The sequence below is a fragment of the Vulpes vulpes genome, chromosome 1 (genome assembly GCF_048418805.1).
Source record: "Vulpes vulpes isolate BD-2025 chromosome 1, VulVul3, whole genome shotgun sequence".
NCBI lineage: Eukaryota > Metazoa > Chordata > Mammalia > Carnivora > Canidae > Vulpes > Vulpes vulpes.
The window spans coordinates 4,745,231-4,764,673 of record NC_132780.1 but is presented as its reverse complement, the minus strand read 5'-3'; the positions used below and the strand labels follow the sequence as shown (position 1 = coordinate 4,764,673).

Here is a 19,443-nt window from a genome sequence, read left to right as displayed (position 1 = left end):
GCCCGATGCTAGCATTTAACATGCACTTCTAGTGTATTTCCTAGCACATTGCATCATAGCTGTTACTGAGTAACCTTGTCCTGGGGTGCGCTTAGAAGGCTCTGGGTCTTGGTCCCCGTGCTTAGCTTCTGGGCATTTCAGCAGAGAGAAGCTTGAGTGGTACTTATAGTACCTGAGTGGTAGGTTATAGATTAATGCTCCTATCTGTTTTCCTGAGTTCATGAAAAAAAAGTTTTGGTCAAGTCTGTCTTGCTGCAAGTGAAAAGAAGTTGATTCCCCTGTAACCCACCCTCCCTTTGTGGTTCCCACTGAATAAGCTTTCCTTTTCGCTGGGCATCATCCAATGTGACTAGTCCTTGTCCCTTTAAGGTATGGTCTCTTTGCCAAATAGGGGGTCCCTGGCAGAGCAGAGTGAGAGCTCATCCCTGGGCCCACTCCTTGGAAAGGCTGGCTGGACAGCTCACAGTGCCCATGGTTGGTGGAATGTGGGTGGTGGCCGACCACAATCCAAGGAGAGAACCTGCATCGTTCCATGTGGTCTCCCTCCCCATGACAGGGGCTCTGCCTCCAGAGGCCTCTCCCAGCTTTGGCCTTCGGGAAGCCAACTGGAGAGGTGTGGTAGGTTGTCTGCTTCCTGCCCGCCCACCCACCCCCGCTCATCCTAATATTCCCAGTGGTCTTTCCTCTCACAAAGGTTTCAGAACCAGAGGATGAGCTGACCTAAAAACCACTGTGGGTGCAGCTTTGCAAAGTAATGAATCAGGCAGGGCTTCTGACATGTCTGCTGCAGTTCATTTCAAACAGAGATACAAAATATTATTAAATGTATATTTTTAATAAAGCCAATAGTTATTTTACTTATAGGAGCTTTAAAAGTAAGATACAAAATGTAGAGTTCCAGTTTGGAAGCGTTGTAACTATTCACACGACGTCCTGCTGATGCCCGAGCAAGGCAGTCACGCCCGGCCATGCAAAGGACACAAACACACACACACACACACACACACACACACACACACACACACACACATGCGCTTTGGCGAGACCCCTCTGCCAAACGCAGCACCTGGAATTACCAGTGTTCAGAGCAAGGCGGTACTGAGAACACAGCACCTACAAGGAGACCACACAAACAGCTTCACACAGTCTCACAGCCTGGGGATATGCAGTTACAAAATGGCCTGCTTATTTGAGAAGAACAGACTAGAAAGTGACAATTAGCGGTGTTGGTGTCACCTGCACAGGGCAGCAGGGGCTGACCTCTGTCCAGGGTGAGGTCTCTGGGGGAGGCACTATTAAGACAAGAGGACTTCAGTAGGATAGAACTTGAGATACAAGGTACTGCAGACACGTTACTGAAGGGAAGAGGAAACTACACTACAAGGAGAAACAGCCACAAACAACTTGGACAGATTAGTGCACACACAGTGACGGCTAACACGGACCAGAGCCACGCAGGGTTGGTGCAGAGCACGTGCCTGAAAAGGTCTATGTACAAAATAGTTCTCTGTAAACATGGTGAGGTGAACGTTCAGAACCCACGGTGAGAGGATCATAAGTACAGGCAGCAATGGCATCCCCACACAGCACAAAGGACGACACCTGAGGCCTGGAGACAGCCTGGCGACACAGTACTAAACATTCAGATGGCTGGGCTCAGACTCCCTAGGGGGCCTCTATCATTAGTGTGGATACATACATATACATATATATTTTTTCTTTTTGGTATTTTTAAATATAAATTTACTTATATCCGTAGAAAAATGAGAACATAAACGTGTTATTACAATCTTTGCTGGAAAAGCTTATATGGAGTTAGAAAGAATAAACCATTTATTAGTAGTTAACATATATATTAAAATGGTTTAATGATTTAAGAAAATATAAAAAAAATATTAATACTGTCAAACTTTCATACCAGAAAATATTATGGATTTTTCTCAATTAGACTTTTTCAAAGATGAAATATGAAAAATTTAAATAAGTTTTATATAAAGAACTTCTGTAACCTCAATTAATATACAGTGGGATATGTCTACTCTATAGAGATATATGTATCATTATTTCTCAATTTAAGCACCATTCAATTCTTCTGGATCCATTCTGGCTGGAAAATATCCCAAAATCCACAGGATGTTATCTCTTTAATGGCACACGTTAACTGAAAATGAGGTGGTTTTTTGTTCTTGTTTTTTGAAAGAAAAGACTTAAATTAATTCCTATCTACAGCTTAATTGGTTTGTCTTGAGCCAGCTCACAAATGTTACTGCAATGCTTCAAGTGCAGGTGTCTCTGTGCAGCCTCGTGACCACACCCCCAGGTTTGGAAAATGTGTCGAAACCTCTGGCCATGTGTGGACGGGAGGGCAGCAGGTGCAACTTTATCCTGCACATGGACAGCAGCCAGCTGGCTCATCTCCATGCACCATCAGGAATATGCCTCTAACATCAGTTTTATGATCCTGCTTTTGTAAATCCGGTCAGGACTGCACCCCTTGGGTGCTGCTTGGGGTGGGGAGGGGCTGCCCACCCACAGAAAACCCAGGTGATTGCTTCCAATCACAAATATTCTATACTTTGCCCATTTTGTAGAAGCTTAAATAAAGATAGTGTTGAACAAACCTCCAGCCTCTATATTTGTTATCTTAAAATATTCAATGCATTTTAGGCAGGAGATGTTTTAACTAAAAACCTATATAAAAAATAGCTATGAGATACAGTGACTGATGTGGTCATCACTCAACGTGTTAAGGAGGGGGGGGGGTTTCAGAAGAATGGTCAGTTTTGCTCTCAGCCTTAGGCCTGGTGCCTTCCCAACACACACAGTGGGACTACAAACTTAAGAGCTGTGTTTCTCAAAATGCGGCCTGTGGCCCACCTGCATCAGAATTGCTGGAGCTGCTCATTAAGCTTGAAGATCCCCCAGCATCTCCCTGAGGGTCAGAAACCTGTTTCTAGCTGGCCCTCCAGGGGTCTGATGCCTCCAAAGTCTGGGAAACTGGGCCTTAGAGGCTTGGAGCTGCCAACTACCCCCATCCCCAAGGATCCCTGCCTGGGACAGGGGTGCACTGGTCCTCTGGGGGGCTGGTGCCAACTAGGCAGCCAACTAGGATCAGTGGGGACACTGATCCCAACAGCTCTGGGCAGGCGGGCCGGCCCTGGGTCAGTACTGGGGCAAGTAGGCCGGCCTGCGCTCAGCCTTCCCGGGGAAGGCTTTGAAGCCCTTGGGTGCCGCCTTGTGTGCTGGTGGGGGCGGGGGCTGTGGTGGGCTCTGCACATAGGGAAAGGAGGCGGTGCTGCAATCGCTGGTGGCGGCCCACACCGGGGACTGCAGCATCTGCATGCTGTCATTCCACTGGCTGCCGGGGCTGGCAACTGCGTAGAGTGGTGCGCTCGGGCTCGGCAGTGTGCTGGGCAGCGGGGAAGGGTGCTGCCAGGGTGCTTTGGGTGGCCACGTTTTGGTTTTGTTATCCTGAGAGACAAAAGAGGGTTTTTAGTGGCATTTCTGGCGATTCATGATCTTTCCCACTTCCCCAGGGCTCTGGTCCTTATTCCCACCTAGGGGCCAGGGTAGGAGCCCCAGACCCCTCACAGCCCTGGAGCAGCACTGTCTAACTGAACTTGCAACGACAGAAATGTTCTGTGTCTGTGCTATTCACCGCATATGGTTAGCGCCCCTAAGGAACTCAATTTTTATTTATATTTGATTAATTCCAATTTAAACAGCCACATGTGGCTACTGGCTATCACAGTGGATGGCACAATCCCAGGGCTTCCTCTACATTTGCTCTGAGTCAGCTGAGATGGTTAATCATGGGAAAAAAAGTTGTTCACCACAAAGAACCCATCACTGCTTTGAAGCCCTCTTAAAACGGAAGCTTTGGAACCGTGCTCATGGTCTGTACCCCATACAGCTGGCCCTTGGTGACCAGAGCAGGGCCCACGATACCTGGTTAACGTCTTCCACTGTGGTAAGAAGAGGCGGTGAGGGTAGCGTGCTGGTCTCCTGCTCTCCACTGCTGTGTTTCCTGAAAGAACCAAGAGCTCAGTGCCGTGGGCACCTGGCTTGCTGCCCAGCTTACCTTGACATGCTAGCCACCTGGTTTTGGGCAATGGTTCTAGGTGGGGAGACCTTGGATCCACTGCATGTGGGGGGTCAGGTGGGTCACCACTGAATGGAACACGCCCAGAAGTCATTCATGGGCTTGGGGAGAGCTGGGGGTGGCAGGCATTGGGACAGCCACTGGCTGTTTCAGCTGCTCTGACTATATTGGCTCTGGCTTTTGTTAATTTATTCAACAGATACCAACTGTTTACCATGCCCTGCGGAAGTGGGACTTAAAAGACTGTTAGTTTTAACTAGAAACATGAATAATTTCTGTTATAACGCTGAATGAAAAAGGCAGGAAGGAGCCGGCTCAGGGCCAAGGCGATCAGTCTACTGGCGCTCCTGCCTGCAGACACAGCAGTCTCTGTAGAGGTGGTGCTATAGGTGGCTTCCTCCATGTCTCGTCGGCCTCCCCAGTTTCCCTTGTTGAAAAAAAGACATCTTAAATGCTACGGCTGGCTCAATTCTGCTCCTCCTGCATCCTCCTGTCTCAGTTCACTGGCACCCCCTTTCATACAGATGCTTCAGCCAAAAACTCACACCCTGATTCTTCTCTCTCACACATACCCCACTGCTAATCTCTCACCAGATGCTCCCCCACTTTGTTCAGCTGTCTGCTCAGAGGCCTCCCTGACTCTCATATTTTTTTTTAAAGCAGGTTCCATGCCCAGTGTGGAGCCCAATGTGGGGCCTGAACTCATGACCCTGAGAACAAGACCTGAGCTGATACTGAGTCAGATGCTTAACTGACTGAGCCATCTAGGTGCCCCTTCCCCCCATATTTTTCTTCATAGCAACTAACCCAACCTGACATGTTTGGTTTTTCCTTTTTCTTTTCTTCTTCCCAACCTCCCTCCTTTTTTTTTTTTTTTTTTTGAGTAGCCTCCATCCCCAACATGGGGCTTAAACTCATGACCCTCAGATCAGGAGTCTCATGCTCTACCAAATAAGCCAGCCAGGTGCCACTACTTTAAAAAATTTCTTAGACCTGAAAATACTCTACTGTTTTCTTTTGTTCTTTGACAAAGAAACTGAGGATCAGAGAAAGTCAGGCCCTTGTTTGCAGTTGCAAAGTCTACTGGTGAGTCGTGATTAGAACCTGGTCATTCTGGTCCTGCACCTCCCACAGAAAGGCACAGACCAGTTATCAGTAGACCCCATTCTCTAGAACCCTAGAGTTCTAGGTGTTTTTAGCTACCACTTGCATGAGACTTTTTTTGCCAGCAAAGCCTCAGCCAAACCTTAAGTCATCTGGGCTACAAGCCTGCATGGTAGCCATAGAAGACTCAGCAAGACCGTGCTAGCAGAGGCCCTCTGCCTCTGTCACACCGGGGTGACAGGGAGCCATGGGGTTCCTGAGCCTTCCAGAGGAATGAGCTGTGGATCACATTCATGTGCCCCTCTGTCCTCTGCTTACATTTAGAAATCTCTTCATACCTTCTCTGCTTGACAGCAGCAACGAGGTCAGGCCCTGAAAACATGGAGAACAAGCTGTCCCCGTTGGCGGAGGATGTCTCGTCGCTTGAGCTGGCGGAGTCCCCTTGAGCCCCTGACCAGCCGCTGTGCAGGCTGTCCCTGAAAGCCAGAGAGATAAGCTGGTCCCGGGCCTCCTGCAGCTGGACAACCCCGAGGCTGCCCCCACTCCCCCAGCCCTAAAGGAACGGTCTTTAGCCCGCACTCCTCTAACAACCAGATCGTGGGCTCATCTCCCCTTCTAAAAACCCAAGCTTTTCTTCCTGTCCCTTATTATATAGAAAGTAACATGTACTCTTCGCTGCCCTTCATTCTTCTCAGAAGCCTGTGCTTTGCATATGAAATTCATGGTAGAGCAAAGAGCTGAAATGGTCTTTAGCTGTCCAGATTTATTAACTGAGTAGAAATAAAGGATGTGAAAAATCAATCTCCAGTTGTCTTCGGGATGCAAAGCTGCAGTTCTCTCAATACGCTGGCATCTGAACTATACACGTTTGCTTTTTGGAAGCTATAAGGATCGCATTCCCTGAATCGCATGGGTCACACAGCTATGCCCATTTCAGCACAGAAACCATGTTAAACATTCAATTACGTCACAAACACCGTCCAGTAAGTTCCTAGTTCAGGGCAGAAGACTATGTGTTGAAAATCATCGGTTTATACAAATGGTGTGTTCACAGGGACATACCATGCCACCTGGCATCTTCAAGTCTTGTCACAGAACCCTGACTGCTTAAAGATGTGACCAGGTGTCAGTCTCTCACAGGGGGATGTGGAATTGAGTTGCCTGATGAGGGTGCATGAGGGCCCCATGGGGGATAACCAGGTCCCAAACTCAGCTTCCCTGCCACACCCAGCACTCACCCTTCTGTGAAGAACTCTGGGAAAGGCCAGGTCCGATGGGCATCATCCATGGGTGGCCAGTGGCCCCGGGGGTTGCCTGGGCGGCGGCCGTGTTGCACTTGGCGCTTCTGCTGCATTGCCTGGCTTACTCCTGCCACATAGCGTGCAAACTCGGGGTCTGAACCCACTGCATTAGGACAAAGGGACAGAGAGGGTTTGGGGCCACACTGGCCTCTTGTCTCCTTCTCTGCCTCCTGAGCACATTCTGGTCACACATATACAATGAGAAGTGGCAAGGTGCTGCCTGGCTTGTGGCCCCGGAAGCCAGAGAGTTGGCTGCAGGCCTGGGGCTTTCAGCCAGATGTCTGAGGCTGGGGTGAGGTGTGTACACAGTGACCGTCAAGAAGGGTTATGCCTAAGACAGAGGCAGGCTGAATGTGAAAGACAGAAAGAAGAACACAAAAGGATCCACGATTAAATTTTAAAGACAAATACCAGACACTTAAAAATTTTCCAATGTCTGGTGCTATGTACATAACACTTAGGAAGTCACATGATGTCTTTAGTGAACTAATAACCTGAGAGTTATCAAAGCATCAGGGTCAGCCAGATAGAGGTATGTCATTCCCACTTGGCCCAACTCGAATCGAGGATTTTCTTGGGATATTGGATGGCAGATCTACTCATTCAATCTGAAGATAGTAAGAGTGTTAATGAATGAGGTGAAATTTAATAATTTAAGAAGTATTAAGAGGTGACTAGAAACATACTGGAGAGAGCTGAGTAAGGACGAGCAGGACAGTACAAGTGGGAGAAAAGAAAGCATAGAGGGTGTTGAGACAAAAAGTCAAACAAGAAGATATAGCATGAAAGGATCTCTGGTTCACAAACTGAGTATGACTCAGCAGTGTATACTTTTCAGCTTCAAGCTAGGAGAGCTACTAGGCATAATCTCATTATTAGCTTGTCCCCAGGGCACTGCCACAGGACTACTGCATGAGACTGTGCTGTGTGTGCAGCGCACAAGGATGCCCACAGCTGGGGAGGGGAGCAGCGGGGCCCAAATCAAGGCCTGCTTCCCAGGGAGTCAAGCCATGTCTCTGGGGCTACAGGTGCCCTGTCCAGAGGGAGTGCTCTGCTCTCACTGGCCCTGCCCGAGAGGGTGCCTTCTGGGATTCATCTATCCAAGGAGTGCCCTTCCTTAATTTGGGAAAGGGGCTATATAGACCTTATGCCCTCGGGGTGGGGTCTGCAGGAAGGTACAGTAAGGACCTGCAGGTCACAAAGGAACACACGGCAGATAACACTAGTAGGATTTGTAACCTAAAGACATAGAGGCCATTCAGGCCTCAACAAAGATCAAAGACAGTAAAATCCTGCCAGACACCACTTATACTCTGGATTTATTTTTAAATTTTTAAAAATATTTATTTATTTATTTATTTATTTACTTACTTATTTATTTACTTATTTATTCATTCATTCATTCATTCATTCATTCATTCATGAGAGACACAGAGAGAGGGGTAGAGAGAGACAGAGAGAGAGAGAGAGAGAGAGAGAGAGAGAGGCAGAGACAGAGGCAGAGGGAGAAGCAGGCTCCATGCAGGGAGCCTGACGCAGGACTAGATCCCAAGTCTCCAGGATTACACTCTGGGCCGAAGGCAGCGCTAAATCGCTGAGCCACCGGGACTGCCCTATATTCTGGATTTAATTACCCACCTATCAAAAGATGTACAGACTGTTTCACAGCAGTTGAGAAAATGTGCCCTGCCGCACCCATTGCAGCCAGTGGCAGCCACGTGGGCCTGCTCTTCCACAGCAGGTGGAACTGTTTGCCCTTCTGCACCCCAGGGTGCCAGGCTGCCCACATCCACCACCCAAGGGAAGCAAGAACAAGAAAGTGTGAGCAGCAGTAGGAGGGATTTTTAGACCTAAGAAAACATTTCTTTCCATTTGTAGCTAATGCTGGGTTGTTTCAGCAGGGAATTCCTCTTCTGCTGGTTATTTATATAAATATTTCCTATAGTTATTTCTATATTTCACAGTATTTTCCTTGTGAATGAAATATATTTTCCACTCTGTATACCTTTTGTTCAATTAGAGAAAAAGAGTAATGGATTTCTATGTATTTATGTTGCATGTACCCACCATGCCAGACTTGCTTAATAATTCTGGTTTTTTTATTGAGGAATCTTGGTTTTTTTCCTCCCCCCAATTCTATTGCCAGCAAAGAGATGTGCTTTTCAATGCATCTTTTTCTAAAGCTTATACTTATCTTGCTGTATTTTTCTAGAAAGTCCAAGACAAAGTTACATGCCATTGGCAGTAATAGTTGCCACTCTGTCTGGGTCTTGATTTTAATTGGAATGATTTTGTTTCACTATACAGAGTAATGTTTGCTACTTGTTTTTGATAGATAGTAGTTGTTTTTTTTTTAATGTTTAAGAACTTTCTATTCATGTCTTACTTTGAGGGTTTTTGTTGTTCTTTCTCTTTCTTTTTTTTAGAATCATTGGTATCTTTTATCAAATGTCTACAGCATCTATTGTTGTATGAGTTCCTCTCATGTAGTGGAGTGATAATGATGGATTACTGAGGGGTAGTGGAGTCCCTTACACTGCTCCACCTTCCACCCCCCACCCCCCAGTACACTGGATGTAGCAACAGATAACTGCTTTTCCAATCACTGCTAGATTGTCTTGCCTCTATCCACACTCATAAAGAGATGACTACAGTTTGCTTTTGAAGTAACTCTTATAAACTTTTTGTGGTTAAAATCATGTTGGCTTCATAATTACCCTTCCAATTTCTTTCATTAAAATAGATTAAGCAGGGATCCCTGGGTGGCACAGCGGTTTGGCGCCTGCCTTTGGCCCGGGGCGCGATCCTGGAGACCCGGGATCGAATCCCACGTCAGGCTCCCGGTGCATGGAGCCTGCTTCTCCCTCTGCCTGTGTCTCTGCCTCTCTCTCTCTCTGTATGACTATCATAAATAAATAATAATAATAAAAAAAAATTAAAAATAAAATAAAAATAAAATAGATTAAGCAGGTTTTCCATTTCTTGGTACAATTTTGGTGATGTGTATTTTATTTGGAAAGAAGTCATTTTTCCATTCAGTTTTCAAATATATTGTCATCAAGTCATTTGTAGTAATGTCTTAAACTTCTTTTAACCTCTCCTATTTCTGGAGTGACATCTCCTTTCTCTTTCCTAATCTTGTTTCTTTTTGCTCTCTCTTATTGAGGTTTATAATAAATTGGTTTATAATAAATATAATACCTATTTTGTTGGTCTTCAAGAGACTCTTCTTTTAGATTTTATTTACAATTTCTATTATGTTTTTCCTTTAAATCTAATTAATCTTAGTTTTTCTCCTTCACTGATTCCTCTTCCTAGTTTATTTGTTTCTAGGTTCTTTTTCTAATTTCCTAAGATAACTCTGGTGGTATTTTCATATGTTCAGGCCAGGAGAAGCCATATTCTCTAAAGGCAGGAGGGTGCTCCACCAGCTTTCATACATCCTAGAGTTTAGGCAAAGAATAATCACACAAGTTATGTAATCAGGAAAAAGCAGCTCACAAACGGCCTGCCACCTTGGCTCCCATGAATGGGAGAGCCCAGCCTGAAGCCCACTTGAACTATGGCATGTAGAGCCATTCTGGTAACTTCTCTTAGCCTCAACCACATCCTCTGTACAGTGAGAAAAACAGTGGTCCTTACAGCCTCATTTTCACCACTGCTGCCTTCCTTTGCTAGATGTGTTCTATACTTGCCATCCGACAGTCAGAAAACATCTTTAAAGGGAAATTAGGTCACCTGCCCCCACAAGTAAGCCTGCTGTGTTGGATAGGCCCTGTGAATCCTCAGTGACTATATTTATGTGAAAATCTCAAGGTGGGGAGGAAGAGTCCACATACCTGCAGGATCAAAAGGCAGAATCTCTCCCAACATCCCAAAGACGCCATCACTTTGGTCACGGTTTGGCCAGGTGTTATTTCTAGGTCCCTGTGGCTTCTGCCCCAAAACCTCCGACATCACATTATCCATATAGCTGCTCACCAGACCCAAGCTGTACAAGTCGGAACTGAGATCAGATATGCCAGGCCACTGGCCAAGAGGGGACAGGCCTGCTCCAACAGGCTGTGCTGGCTGCTGGCCTGAGCCATGTACCCATTTCCCAGGGGCCCGAGGCTGGGGTGGGGGCTGCTGAGGTCCAATGGGTTGGAGCAGGTGTTGGTAGTACTGGACTTGGGGTTGTTGTTGCTTTGGGGATTGCTGCTGAGGCGGCAGGCCCGGCTGGGAAGTCAGAGTTGTGTGGGCCCCAGCCTGGGGTGGCCGTGGTGGAGGGGGCACTGGCAGTGGTGGCTGCTGTGGCTGCATGGCTCCTGCGTTCTGTTCAGTCACCATGGCTGTGGCAGCAGAGTTACGCCTTGTCACCAACGGGGAGCCCTGATGTGACTGGCCCATGTTAAAGCCAGAGAGAAAATCTATCACCTCCTGCATTTCCTGATCGGTTGGTAAATTCATACCCTTCTCATCCTTGCCATCATCCCCTTGCAGGAAGTTGTCACGCCTCTCCATGAGAAAACCATTGGCTATTTGATTACTGGAATTCTGTGCTGACTGTGAAGGGTCTGTAGTCCTAGGGAAATTACCAATGTTCAAAATGCTTTGTAACCTTGAATCAATATTGCTGGGCATTTTGGTCTTCTCTTCCGAACACCCAGCTATGAAGAGGTTTTTGGAAGGAGTATTTGGGATGGAGTAATTTGTGCTGCTACTAGAGCTGGTACATGAAGCTTTCTTGGTGAACCGGGATGTTAGTTTGGAGAATGTCTTCTGCAGGCCACCTGAAGATTTGTTTCCATTCCCAGAAGGCAGGTCAGACTGATTCCCAAAATCGCATATCTCCCTTTGAAGCTGGATCTGTATGCAGGGTAAAGCTTGTTCCCTATTTAAACAGAAATTTATTTAAAAATTAAAAAAGATAAACATGCAAATTGGATGACGAAATGGATCTCTTTGCATTTAAAAAAGACTTTAGGGACAAAAAAATATCTCCCTAGTTGGGGGACGCCTGAGTGGCTCATCAGTTGAGCTTCTACCTTCGGCTCAGGGTGTGATCTCACACCCTGGGATCAAGCGAGTCCCACATCGGGCTCCCCATGGGGAGCTTACTTCTCCCTCTGCCTGTGTCTCTGTCTCTCTGTATTTCTCATGAATAAATTAATAAAAATCTTTAAAAAAAATCTCTCTAGTTGGTATCAGGTTCACTTATTTTATAGATAAAATGAACGCCTGAGATTTAAGTGTACATAAGACTGATCCAGCTGAGGAATGTGGATAAATCTACACAGGGGCAGAGGGGGGCGAGCAGGACTCAGCGACACTATATGGTACTGTTGTCCTTGGAAGTAACTTATAGACAGTGTCAAGGACAGATGGTTGTTACTTCCAAGGTTTTCCGAGCACTTTTTCTAGTACTGAAAGAGAGCCCCAGAGATGGAAAGGGTATGAGGCTGAGGCAGGCGATAGCTGCTGTTACCTTGGATAAGCTACCTCAATGTTCTGGGACCTCAGCACTCAGGAGTTAAGAAAGGGGACACATGGCTAGATGTTTAAGGTCCCTACCATTCCCAAGTTCATAATTCCTAAAGACAATCTTATAACTGTCAGCTACTTTCAGATATAAATAAATTTCATGTAGGCTAGAAGTAATTTTTTTTTCCTAAAATTTATTTATTCATGAGAGACACAGAGAGAGAGAGTCAGAGACAGAGACAGAGGGAGAAGCAGGCTCCCCGCGGGGAGCCTGATGCGGGACTCGATCTCAGGACCTGGGATCATGCTCTGAGCCAAAGGCAGATAGATGCTCAACCACTGAGCAACCCAGGGGCCCTAGAAGTAAATTTTTTAAACATTTCTCTGGTCTCAGTTCTTAAGAACACGAGTCAGGCTAAAATCCTCTTGATGGACTTACTCTCTCTTTTTTTTAAAAGGTTGCCCTGCCTGTGTGTATAGACCTACCTCTCTAAGCCAATTTTTAATTTATTTTTATTTATTTGTAAAGACTTTATTTGTTTATTCATGAGAGACACAGAGAGAGGCAGAGACACAGGCAGAGGGAGAAGCAGGCTCCCCGTGGGGAGCCTGATATGGGACTCAATACTGGGACCCCAGGATCACATCCTGGATCAAAGGCAGAGGCTCAACCACTGAGCCACCCAGGCGTTCCATGGACTTACTCTCAAATGATAAAACAAAGAAAGGTAAACATGTTAAGTAACTGAGGAATCTGGGTAAAGGGCAGAGAGCAATTCTGGTACTACCACAACTTTTCTGTAAATTTGAACTTATTCCAAAATTAAGTCACCCAAAATTTTTCTTTCTTGCCTTCCTTATATCCATCAGTGACGTGGGCACACATAAAACTGTATGTGGTGGCACTGTCCCTACATATGAGCCTGAATGTAAACTACTACAAGTGACTAACAGGGATACCCACCTCCCTGCCCTCCAGCGGTTGAGGTCCAGCACGGCTGTGTAGAGCACGTCCACCAGTCCCAGGGTCTTCTCAGGATCAAGGCTTCTCTGCAGCAGGGACATGGTTGCAGGGTCTTCTTTCAGGCACCTAGGCACAAACCAGGTTGTGTCAGTATGGGATACACTTCTCTGAATAAGTATTTCAAGCAGGCCTCATACAAAAGGCTGCAATTTTTACATGCTTTTGGCACCAAATAAAAATTTGGCAATTAAAGACCAGTTAGAGAATGACAAGGTTCTCACTGGAACTTGCTGCAGAAGGAAGAGGAAGCAATAGGGTGCAGGATCTCCTTGGACTTCTAATCATCTGGAGTCTGTTTAGGAGGAAGAGCAGGGCTCGGTGGACGGGCTACCTTCTGGGGGCCTAATGCCCTCACTGTCCACACCGGCTCCAGCCTGGACTTTCCGTCCTACCATGTTCAGATTCTGTGACCTGACACAGTTATCTATTCCTCTGCAAACCCTTTCCAAAACACCCCTGCCTCTGCTTCCTCCACAGCGCTTCACACCTGCACCCAAGAAACTAAAGGTCAATGGAGGGAAAAAAAACCCAGATTCACTGAAAATTTCAGGTAAGCAACAAACACAGCCTTCCCATAAATGAATGTTTTCCCTTTCCAAGCTGACCACTTCAACCTGCATCTGCTCTCCTCAGAGCTTGGCCACTCCTGCTGCTTCTCCTCTTCTTTCCTATCACAGTGCTCACGTCACTGACATGAGATCTACTCCCTCTCCTCACCACTGACCCACCAGCTCAAGTACCCATGCCCGCACTCCCGGCCTGACCCTCCGGTCATGGCAGGAGACCTGCTCTGCCACAGGCTGACCCTCCAGCCGAGCACTGCCTGCCCTATATCTCTTGCTTTCCTGAGGACCCTGCTCACCTAATCACCCTCTCTCTCACTCCCTGTGACATTCCTTTGTGCCAGCAAACCAGCCTCATGGACCAGCGTTTTTCTCTTAGCTCTACATTCCCTTCTGCTAACTTTTCTGCTCCCCCTTTTAGCAAAACACATCATCTCTTCCTTTTCCTTACCTCCTTGTCTCCCCTCACCCCACTCCCGCTGGGCTTTGATCGACATAACTCCACAAGAATAGCTTTTACCAAACAACTTTGATCTTGCCAGTGTCAAAGGTCAATTACCTGTTCCATCTTACTCAATCTCTCAGCAATGTTGTGCAATACTTCTTTCCTCCTAGAGCACTATCTTCTGTAGCTCAGTGACCCAAACTTGCTCAACTCTCCTCCCACCCCGGCTAGCAAGCTCCTTCCTGGTCTCCTCTGCTGACTCCTCCTGCTCCGCTTCCCCTATCTGTGTATGGCAGCGCTTTGTCTTTCCTGGGATTTGTCTTTTCTCCCTACACTGCTGTGTCTGGTCCTGCAGCTGTACAGACCATCCTCCACTGAACACTCATAGTCTCTTCACCAGCTGACCCCCTTCTCCCAAACCCCATTCTCCCATATCTAACTGCACACTTGACATCTCTTGGGTACATCTCACAGGCAGCCTGGTCAGCACAACGGATTCCTCTCCTCTCCATCAAAAACCACTCTATGCTTCCTTCATTAGTAAACAACAGAGCTGTCTATCCCCAACCTACACATCATGGCTAGCTACCTACAGCCCACACCAGTCCATCAGCAAATCCTAACAGCCCTTCTTCCAAAACACATTCTCAGTCCAAGCACTTCTCGCCACCTCCCTCATTATGGTTCTACTCCAAGAAGCCAGTAGCATCTGTGTCTGAGGACCCACCTCCCAGCTGGTCTCCTTTCCTCACTCCTGTCCCTCCCAGCCCACCCTCCCCAGCCAGAGTGAGCCTCTGATAGCACAAATCAGAACAATCATTCCCCTCTTTAAAACCCTCCAGTGGCATCCTGTCATGATTGAAATAAAATCTAACCAGCCCTCGAGGGTTTTGGGGACCTGGTCCCTCCTGCCTCGCTGGCCACACCACTCTGGCCACTGTTACCTCCATTCTCTTGTCCCAGTCACAAGACCCTTTACTTGCTCCCTGAATATGTTGGATTTGTCCACATCTCAGGACCTTTGCTTTTGCTGCCTCGGCCCAGACTGTTCTCTCCTGAGAGCTGCTTCCCAGCATTCAGGCCCTCACTGCCCACTCAGGATACCTCCACTAAGAGGCCTCTTCTGAGAGGCAGAATCAGGAAGATGTCAGTGTGCTCATAGGCACTCTGGGAGTTAAATGGTGAAATCAACACTTGCAAAGCCATCCTAAGGAGGCAGCAGCACTCTTCAACATGACTTAACGCTTGAAAAGAAATCTATCAGTGGAAGATGTGAGCCAGCTTGCCTCAGAAACCCTGCAAAAGGCAAGCTCCTCCAGTGCCCAACCAGACCTTGGACTCCTGGGAGAGAATCTTGGCCAGTGAACCTGGCCAGGGTTCATGTACCCAATTCTCTCAGCCTGGAATTGCTGATTATTAGGACATACTTGCTCTGTGCTCCCAAGCCATTCCTGGCTGTGATTTGGCTGGTCACATATGTTTGCCCACTAGGAGAGCATTTGCTGGTCATGCAGAAGAAGTACTACACTTGCTGGTGAGAATAATCTCTCTGAAAATCAACACACTGGCACTTTTATTTATCAGTCTTGAGAGTTGAACAATAGAATCCCCTTAAGAGACTAAACCCATTCTTTTGGCCAATCACACAGACTTGCTTAAAATCCTCTACCTGTTCTTAGATAAAAATCCAAGTGCCTTGGGGGAACCTGCACATCCTGGCTTCTCTGGCTCTCTCTTCACGGCCACCTACCACATCTCCAGCCATGCCAGTTCACTCCCCAGGGCTTTTGCATTTGCTATTTCTTCTACCTGGAAGAAATGCTTTTCCCTCTGCTCTCTATGTGGCTGGCTCCTCTCAAATGTCCTATCTTCAAGGAAGGACCCTTTGTGACTGACCTCTTCATCCAAAATGGCCTCCCCCCCCTGGCGCTACCTCAGTTATTCTCCATCATAGACATCATTCTACTCTTATCCCCTCATACATGTACCAGGCTTTGAATTGGACTCATGCTTGTTGGCTGTCCCCTCACTCTCCCTCCCATTACAAAGTTGACTCTATTAGAGGCGGAGACCGTCTTGCTCATACTTAAATTCCCAGACCCCAGACAGTGTCTCCCACATAGTAGGTATTCAGTAAGTATTTGCTGAAAGGAAGGATGGATCGACAACTTAAATAAGACAGTTAAAAAATCTAAATAAGGTATTACTTGGTTTTGAAAAAAATCCTATCTGGCAGTGTGATACACCATTTTTTTTAAAAGCAAAGGATGTAATAAATTCTTGGCTGTCTTTGCTAACAATTCCATTTTTCCAAAGGTGGAATAAAGCATTCACTTCTGTTTGCGTTCTTCTTAACAAGCATATAGTTTATACTTAGAAACAAAAACAAGTTATTTTGAAAACATTGTGTTTTTACCAAGAGCCACCAGAGGGAGCCTCTCCAAGAAATTATAGTCCATAAGGTCTTTCACGGAGGTTCAATGAATTACAAAGGAAATCAATCATACATGGAGAGTTCTGGAAGTAAACTGCAGTGTTAACCATTTAATTACTAGTTGTTTCTATTCACCTAATTATTCAAAAGTTCAAAATGTTTTCTCTAAAATGGGAATCCTGGTTAAGTTTAATATTTTTCAATAAGAACCTGAATCGGGAAACAAATGAATTCAGGAACCCAAAAATCTTACAGAAAAGTGAGCTTCTGGTTTATTGTTTGATAGGAAGGAAGATATGTATATAAATTAACAGTATACCATCTCAATAAGAAATAAAAAACTTAGGGGGAGGAGGGAACTCCTAGAAGGGAGGTTTGGGGACATGAAGTGAACTGCTTGCCTTTCCTTAACATACCAAGTCCTAGAACTTTTGGCAGAGTCTACCATTGGACCCTCACAGTTCAAGGAGAAATGGTTTAAATACAACTCAAATAAATTACTCAGTTGCCACTTTAGTCCACACAAGCACCAAGAGTGCCATCATGCCTTACTACATCTCTATCCACCAAAATGTTTCAAGACTTTTCTACGTGGTTACTCATTCATATCACAATCTTAATAACAGAAGCCTTCTAACAGATGCTCAGTTTTTGCTATTTATTCATAAGGTTATGATGCTGATCCTCTAGTTGGATTTATATGCACATCACAAGGATAAATCCCCAGAGGTGGAACTGTGGAACTCCTGAGATCACATCTCTTATTTTAGGCTTCTGATACACTGAACTGCCCTCCAGTAATGCCGTATGATTTATCCACCTCCTGTACCTGTTTTTGTACAGTCTGGCCAAAACCTTTATTTTCTTTTTTTTTTTTTCAAATTTATTTATTATTTTAAAACAATTTAACAACATGAAGGGCAAAAACAACATTGTATTGTTTCTTCACTCTGCCTTTATCAGGTGAGGTTACATATTTTCTTCATCTATTTGTTGACTGTGTGTCTTTTTGGTTACTTATTCATGCACCTTGTCCATTTTCTTACTAATCTGTAGGAGCTTCTGTTTTAAAAAACTACAAAGGATACTTTATCTATTTTAAGGCTATAAATGTAATTAAATAATTAAAAATAAAAATGGCTCAGTCCGTCCCCAGACTTATTTTGTTTTTAAAGATTTTATTTATTTATTCATGAGAGAGACAGAAAGAGAGAGGCAGAGACACAGGCAGAGGGCAAAGCAGGCTCCATGCAGGGAGCCCGACGTGGGACTCGATCCCGGGACTCCAGGATCACACCCTGGGCCAAAGGCAGGCGCTAAACCGCTGAGCTACCCAGGGATCCCCCCACCCCCAGACTTGTAATAGCATGAGTCCAAGACCATCAGGGTTGTTACTGAAACAGAGGAGGAGAAAGGATTCTACGTTCTGTGCTCAGCTTTAGAAAAGCACTGGTGACTTTGAGAAAATTATGTACTCTATTCAAAAGCTGTGGACTCAGTAACAGAGAAGATAATGTTGCTCATTGTGATACATGAGTATACAACATTTTACTTACATTATTGGTCAAAAAAAACTTATTTTTCAGACATCCTGGCTTCCTTATCATAGACTGATAACCATGACATATCATTGCCCATGTACTTGTACAAGTAGCAAGACCTGACATGTCACTTAATGCAGGATTTGTCCAAAACAAAGCACTCTTTTCAAAGATGTGGGAACTTCAATCAGAGCTTAAGCTTGTGTTAAGAGTCACATTACCATGTGGATGGGACTTGAACCACAATTCTGGAGCCCTCTAAACTGATCTGGGGGGCATAGGCTTCTTTATTTTCAATCTGTGCTGTGTCAACTACCACCTAAAAGAGAGAGAGAGAAACAATAATCAGCTTTCAGAGAGGAAAATGAATTACAAACAAATTCAATAGATGAGCCTACTAATACTGAGAGACTCTGGCAAGCACTATTCTCATGGCAAGGCAATTGTGCAGAGGCCAGTCAAGAGCCGCATGAAGACAAATATAAGTAATAAAAATGACTGAACACAGTAATACTTCAATAAACAGAAACCAAACTCTGGGTGCAGGATGTACTGAACTTTGTAAGCACTTTTAGTACTTTTTCCAAATCATAAATATGTTAATTAGGAATGATTTTTGTTTCCTTTTAGTATTTTTTTACTTTATGCACTTGAAAGTAAAACTGTCATTAAAAATCTAACCACAGCTTCAGAAAAGTCCATTTGTAATGACTGAATACAAGCTAGAAGTGGATGAAGGTTTTTTTAAAAAGTTCATTTTATCCTCAACCATCGATAAAAACAACTAGGTCAGAAAGGTGAAGGTGATTCTTCTCTCAAAGATTTCTTCTTTTCTCTTTCTCTCTCTCTTTTTTTTTTTTTTTAAGAGAGAGAGAATGTGTGAGCAGGGGGTAGGGCAGAAGGAACAGAGGGACAGAGAGACCTGACGTGGGGCTGAGATCTCACAACCTTTAGATCATGACCTGAGCCAAAATCAAGAGTCAGATGCTTAACTGATTGACCCAGCCAGTTATCCCAATGGTTTCTTATTTGGAGTAGTCTTTAATATTACACAGGTGAGGTAGTAGCCTAGGTAATTTAGAGTTTGACAAAATGATTAATATATTTTAAAATAACTAAAAGAATTTAAGAAAATAATCATAAAGCACTTTAAAAATAAATATGTTATGGGTGCCTGGCTGGCCCAGTTGGTAGAGCATTTGACTGTTGATCTCAGGGTCGTGAGTTCGAGCCCCACATTGAATGTTGAGATTACTTAAAAATAAATAAATAAATCTGATATAGTTCAAAAGCCATGCAGAACTGCTTATTATGATTCTAAATTCAGCCTCTAATGGAGCTGATTTCCACTGCTGTAAACAGAGTTCCCACAGCTGGTCTGCAATGTCCTTTGGAAAAGACTTCCTGTCCAAGTAATAGCCATTGTTGGACCAGGCAGGTGTTTCCTCTCTCCGCCTATCTCCAGA

At 45.3% G+C, this 19,443-nt stretch overlaps 1 protein-coding gene across 8 annotated transcripts in view; it reads right to left on the bottom strand.

The window, feature by feature from the left end:
- Positions 1 to 814: 814 nt before the first annotated feature.
- The window catches only part of GARRE1 (granule associated Rac and RHOG effector 1), a 78,086-nt gene continuing 59,457 nt past the window's right edge, over positions 815 to 19,443 (bottom strand). For all 8 annotated transcript variants that reach the window (XM_072750363.1, XM_072750370.1, XM_072750386.1 and 5 more), the window contains 7 exons: positions 18,199 to 18,296; positions 12,935 to 13,060; positions 10,347 to 11,380; positions 6,445 to 6,610; positions 5,545 to 5,682; positions 3,949 to 4,027; positions 815 to 3,471 (listed from right to left, as the gene is read on the bottom strand). In XM_072750363.1, coding sequence (XP_072606464.1) covers positions 3,163 to 3,471; positions 3,949 to 4,027; positions 5,545 to 5,682; positions 6,445 to 6,610; positions 10,347 to 11,380; positions 12,935 to 13,060; positions 18,199 to 18,296 — 1,950 coding nt within the window. In that variant the 3' untranslated portion in view covers positions 815 to 3,162. The remainder of the gene's footprint in view (positions 3,472 to 3,948; positions 4,028 to 5,544; positions 5,683 to 6,444; positions 6,611 to 10,346; positions 11,381 to 12,934; positions 13,061 to 18,198; positions 18,297 to 19,443) is intronic.